The sequence below is a fragment of the Neoarius graeffei genome, chromosome 23 (genome assembly GCF_027579695.1).
Source record: "Neoarius graeffei isolate fNeoGra1 chromosome 23, fNeoGra1.pri, whole genome shotgun sequence".
Classification (NCBI taxonomy): domain Eukaryota; kingdom Metazoa; phylum Chordata; class Actinopteri; order Siluriformes; family Ariidae; genus Neoarius; species Neoarius graeffei.
Genome location: NC_083591.1, coordinates 10,854,283 through 10,860,362, shown reverse-complemented (window position 1 = coordinate 10,860,362; position 6,080 = coordinate 10,854,283). Strand labels below are relative to the sequence as shown.

The 6,080-nt window shown below is 41.9% G+C and overlaps 1 protein-coding gene across 1 annotated transcript in view; it reads left to right on the top strand.

The window, feature by feature from the left end:
- The first annotated feature begins 2,789 nt into the window (after positions 1-2,789).
- The window catches only part of pcp4b (Purkinje cell protein 4b), a 39,961-nt gene continuing 36,670 nt past the window's right edge, over positions 2,790-6,080 (top strand). Inside the window, exon 1 of the mRNA XM_060905258.1 lies at positions 2,790-2,859. Within this exon, the coding sequence (XP_060761241.1) occupies positions 2,851-2,859 (9 nt within the window). The 5' untranslated portion in view covers positions 2,790-2,850. The remainder of the gene's footprint in view (positions 2,860-6,080) is intronic.

Here is a 6,080-nt window from a genome sequence, read left to right as displayed (position 1 = left end):
GGCCTTTCTGTGTGGAGTTTGCATGTTCTCCCCGTGTCCGTGTGGGTTTCCTCCGGGTGCTCCGGTTTCCCCCACAGTCCAAAGACATACAGGTTAGGTTGACTGGTGACTCTAAATTGACCGTAGGTGTGAGTGTGAATGGTTGTCTGTGTCTATGTGTCAGCCCTGTAATGACCTGGCGACTTGTCCAGGGTGTACCCCGCCTTTCACCCGTAGTCAGCTGGGATAGGCTCCAGCTTGCCTGCGACCCTGTAGAAGGATAAAGCGGCTAGAGATAATATGAGATGAGATGTCTATATGAATCTGTGATGCCTGCTGGAAGAGAAGAGCAGGGAGGATTGAGAATCGAGCGGCTGTGGTTTGCTTACACCCAGTACTAAAATTTCTAGCGTCCTAGCAACCATCGCAAAGATGCATACAAAGCTCAGAAATTCCTCCTTACCCAGGCAAAAATGATAGAGGATTTATCATGTAGTGTTTTGATCCCCAGATCTTTAACCCAGCTGCATATAAAAAGTTGTTCGCCTCCATGCTTGTCCAGGTTTTCATCTGTTTGTCCGTATAGAATGATGTCTGCAGCACCAGGTAGTTTGAGATGTCAGGGAACTCAACAGATGGATAATTTTCCAACTCATAATGAATGAATGAATGAATGAATGAATGAATGACTTTATTTAAACACGATAAGTTGATCAGCAGAGCTGGTGGGGTCGTGCATGTACAGATACAAATAATTACAAATACAAAAGACTAAAAATAAACACAATCTTAAAAAAAAACCCTTAAAATTGGTTATCTTCACATTAAGTTAATTAATAGTATGCATAACTATTGTCTTTGTATTTAGTTCCGGCTACAATAGGATCAAAATTTATTCTACTAATGTCAAATTTTTCTTTCGTAGGAAAAATCCTTCTTTGTTAGCGTGTAAGGATCTAATCCCATTGAGTGGTTTCTATATCCACTTCTTTTGAGTGTACTTCTTGGTTTTAATAACTTGCTTGTTTGCTGAACACAAACATGGCAATAAGTTCTTGTGTTAATGGACCAGACTCCACTTTTGGATCATTAATCCCTTTTGACTGAGAATGACCTGTACGTATGGTTTGGCTTCTGGCACATCCATACAGTTTTAAATACAAAACCGACAATTAAAAACAGTTTGTTTTTTATTGCATTTATTTAATTCCTGGGCTCCCATCTGTAACAGGGAGTGATGTCGCATCCCATGAATACACTTTACAATTGATTATTAGATTCTAATAGAATCTTCTTCTTCTTCTTTTGGCTGCTATTGCCACAGCGGATCTTTCGTCTCCGTTGCTCCCTGTCTTCCACATTCTTCTCTACCACACCTGCCACTTTCATGTCCTCTCTCACCACATCCACGTACAGTATCTCCTCTTTGGCCTTCCTCATTTTCGTGTGCCTGGCAGCTCCATCCTCAACATTCTCCTTCCAACATGCTCTGCATCTCTTCTCAGGATGTGCCCATACCATCTCAGTCTCATCTCTCTTAGCTTAAATCCCAAGCTCTGTCCCTCTGATGTGCTCGTTCCTTATCCTGTCCAACCTCCCATCGCAAACCTTAACATCCTCAACTCCACCACTTTTTTAACGGGCCCCGACTCGTTACAAGTACACTACCGTTCAAAAGTTTGGGGTCACCCAGACAATTTTGTGTTTTCCATGAAAAGTCACACTTTTATTTACCACCATAAGTTGTAAAATGAATAGAAAATCTAGTCAAGACAGTTTTCTGGCCATTTTGAGCATTTAATCGACCCCACAAATGTGATGCTCCAGAAACTCAATCTGCTCAAAGGAAGGTCAGTTTTATAGCTTCTCTAAAGAGCTCAACTGTTTTCAGCTGTGCTAACATGATTGTACAAGGGTTTTCTAATCATCCATTAGCCTTCTGAGGCAATGAGCAAACACATTGTACCATTAGAACACTGGAGTGATAGTTGCTGGAAATGGGCCTCTATACACCTTTGTAGATCTCATCTCATCTCATTATCTCTAGCCGCTTTATCCTGTTCTACAGGGTCGCAGGCAAGCTGGAGCCTATCCCAGCTGACTACGGGCGAAAGGCGGGGTACACCCTGGACAAGTCGCCAGGTCATCAACCATTCACGCTCACATTCACATTCACACCTACGGTCAATTTAGAGTCACCAGTTAGCCTAACCTGCATGTCTTTGGACTGTGGGGGAAACCGGAGCACCCGGAGGAAACCCACGCGGACACGGGGAGAACTCCGCACAGAAAGGCCCTCGCCGGCCACGGGGCTCGAACCCGGACCTTCTTGCTGTGAGGCGACAGTGCTAACCACTACACCACCGTGCCACCCCACCTATATAGATATTGCACCAAAAACCAGACATTTGCAGCTAGAATAGTCATTTACCACATTAGCAATGTATAGAGTGGATTTCTGATTAGTTTAAAGTTGAAAAGAACAGTGCTTTTCTTTCAAAAAATAAGGACATTTCAAAATGACCCCAAACTTTTGAACGGTAGTGTATGAATAGGTGGGTCTTAAAGTAGAAAAGGTTGAGACCCCCTGCACTAGATGATAAATCTTGCATAGTATGGACAGGTACAGTGCACAGGCATACAGTACAGTGCAGTATCTCTGGGGGAAAAGCCAGTGGTAAACCGATAGGTGGTGTCTGTGACGCAACACTTGTGTGAGCTCTTATTGGTTTGGGTGAAACATGATGACGAGAAGAGAAGGCTTTAAAACTTTATAAAGCTCCTGGTTTGATTCACACACGCAGTGGGAAAGCCGGAGGATACCTCAGCCAGTGCAGGAGAGAAAATCCGCACAGAAACAAGCGCGTCACCATGAGTGAGGTAGGTTCGATGCCCTGCATGGATTAATGTCGGTTATTTAACAATCAGGTGATTATTGGTGCTTTTCCATTATTCGTGTAATTCGGTTTTAAAACTAGATTATATCACGATATTTTAATGGCATGATATCATATAGCCTACTACAGTTTTATATATGACACTGTATTATTATTATTATTATTATTATTATTATTATTATTATGGATGTTAAATTGTGTCCATGATGTTCACCGCAGCAGTTATTCATCTGTTCATGACAGTGGAAGGTTTATCAACATCTGTTTTGCAGTTTTGTTTTTAAACGCGATTAAATAATAATAATAATAATAATAATAATAATAATAATAATAAACCTAACTGGTATTCACTATACTATACTACACTATATTATACTATACTGTAGGGGAGAGCGGGGAAACTTGGGACAGGGGAGACTTGGGACAGTTTGTCTCATCTCATCTCATTATCTGTAGCCGCTTTATCCTGTTCTACAGGGTCGCAGGCGAGCTGGAGCCTATCCCAGCTGACTACGGGCGAAAGGCGGGGTACACCCTGGACAAGTCGCCAGGTCATCACAGGGCTGACACATAGACACAGACAACCATTCACACTCACATTCACACCTACGGTCAATTTAGAGTCACCGGTTAACCTAACCTGCATGTCTTTGGACTGTGGGGGAAACCGGAGCACCCGGAGGAAACCCACGCGGACACGGGGAGAACATGCAAACTCCACACAGAAAGGCCCTCGCCGGCCACGGGGCTTGAACCCGGACCTTCTTGCTGTGAGGCGACAGCACTAACCACTACACCATCGTGCCGCCCGGGACAGTTTGTACTCCTATAAATTAATTACAACCAATCAGGTTTTCGATTCCATCAGAAGTTAGATGTTGCCCCTTCGAGTAACCGACTTCCTTTGGCGCTACAAAGCTGGACACTGCGGTAAGGTCTGTCCAGTTAGATATTTTTCTCAACCAAAACCTGTATTTTCTACTTCACCTCTACCACCAGCACGGTGGTGTAGTGGTTAGCGTTGTTGCCTCACAGCAAGAAGATCCGGGTTTGAGCCCCGTGGCCAGTGAGGGCCTTTCTGTGCGGAGTTTGCATGTTCTCCCCGTGGGTTTCCTCTGGGTGCTCTGGTTTCCCCCACAGTCCAAAGACATTCAGGTTAGGTTAACTGGTGACTCTACACTACCGTTCAAAAGTTTGGGGTCACCCAGACAATTTTGTGTTTTCCATGAAAAGTCACACTTTTATTTACCGCCATAAGTTGTAAAATGAATAGAAAATATAGTCAAGACATTTTTCTGGCCATTTTGAGCATTTAATCGACCCCACAAATGTGATGCTCCAGAAACTCAATCTGCTCAAAGGAAGGTCAGTTTTATAGCTTCTCTAAAGAGCTAAACTGTTTTCAGCTGTGCTAACATGATTGTACAAGGGTTTTCTAATCATCCATTAGCCTTCTGAGGCAATGAGCAAACACTTTGTACCATTAGAACACTGGAGTGAGAGTTGCTGGAAATGGGCCTCTATACACCTATGGAGATATTGCACCAAAAACCAGACATTTGCAGCTAGAATAGTCATTTACCACATTAGCAATGTATAGTGTATTTCTGATTAGTTTAAAGTGATCTTCATTGAAAAGAACAGTGCTTTTCTTTCAAAAATAAGGACATTTCAAAGTGATCCCAAACTTTTGAACGGTAGTGTAAATTGAGCGTAGGTGTGAATGTGAGTGTGAATGGTTGTCTGTGTCTATGTGTCAGCCCTGTGATGACCTGGCGACTTGTCCAGGGTGTACCCCGCCTTTCGCCCGTAGTCAGCTGGGATAGGCTCCAGTTTGCCTGCGACCCCGTAAAGCAGGATAAAGCGGCTACAGATAATGAGATGAGATGAGACCTCTACCGCCATCCTATGGTATAAGGTACGCTGGTGAATTGGGGATTTGGTAGGAATTAAACTATGTAGCCTAGAGTTACCATATATAGTATTATTTATTAAACCTAAAGTCTGGAGGGAAAAAAACAGTTAAGGATTTAAAAAAAGAACAAAAAACGGCTGGATAGGGAGAGTTGGGACAGTTCATCGTGTTACAGGTTTTTTTTCCTTGTGGTTTACAAATATAAAATTGTTTAAAATTTGTTTGTTAAAAATGTGGGCGTGTCCCTGCATGAGGATTAAACTTATTTCATTCCTTTTTGAGAATGGAACTGTTTTGTCGAGTCAGGTTTTGGGTAAACTGACATTTTTCTATCGCTGTACCAGCATTGTGCGTTCATACAGTTCATATGTTACAAGTTTTGATAATAAATACAAATTAAACATGTAGGCCGAGGTATTTTATTTTTGTTCCATGTCTCCTTGCAAAAAATAATGTCAGGAAAAGTGAAGCCTGAAGGCCAGTATATGTGACAAGCTGAGAAACTAATGTTGTGGTAAGAGGGTATAGTAAATACTCTCTCACGCAATATGAATGTGACGCTACCTGCAAAGAATTTCAGACAATCTACAAAAGCTGAAAACTTGTCCCAAGTCTCCCCGCTCTCTCCTACTATACTATACTATATTTATTTTACTACACTGTCAGAAAGAAGGGTACTAAACTGTACCTTTCCTTGGATCTAAGGTCGTATCATCAAGGGTATATCTTTGGTACTTTTAGTATCTTTTATCTAGAAAGGTGCAGGTGTACTTTTACTCTAAAACCAATTACGATCCATTTATATACACTCTCAGAAAATAAAGTACATTATTGTACCTTTAAGGGTACAGTGGCTTAATTGTCACTGGGGCAGTACACTCTAAAGTACTTATTTGTACCCTTTATAAACTGCTTGGGAACATATATGTCCCTTTTTGGCCCATTAAAAGGTACACATAGTTACTCTGAGGTCCAATAATGAGCCTAAGGGAGGACATTAGTGTAGATTGTACCTTAGGGGACAGAAATGGACTCCTACTGTAACACTCCCCCCACACACACACACCCCATTTATGACAGAGTAATGGAAACCTTAAAGGTACACTAAGTCCCCATTTCAAAGTGAAAAGAGAGTTTAAGCATTTAAGCATTTAGGTTAAAAAAAAAAAGATTATAAATCAAAGATTACTAAGCCCAAGTTTACATTAGACCGTATCAGCGGATCATCAGATTAACGTTTTTAAAACGATTAGCGTGCACACAGCAACACCAATACACGATTTGCGTGC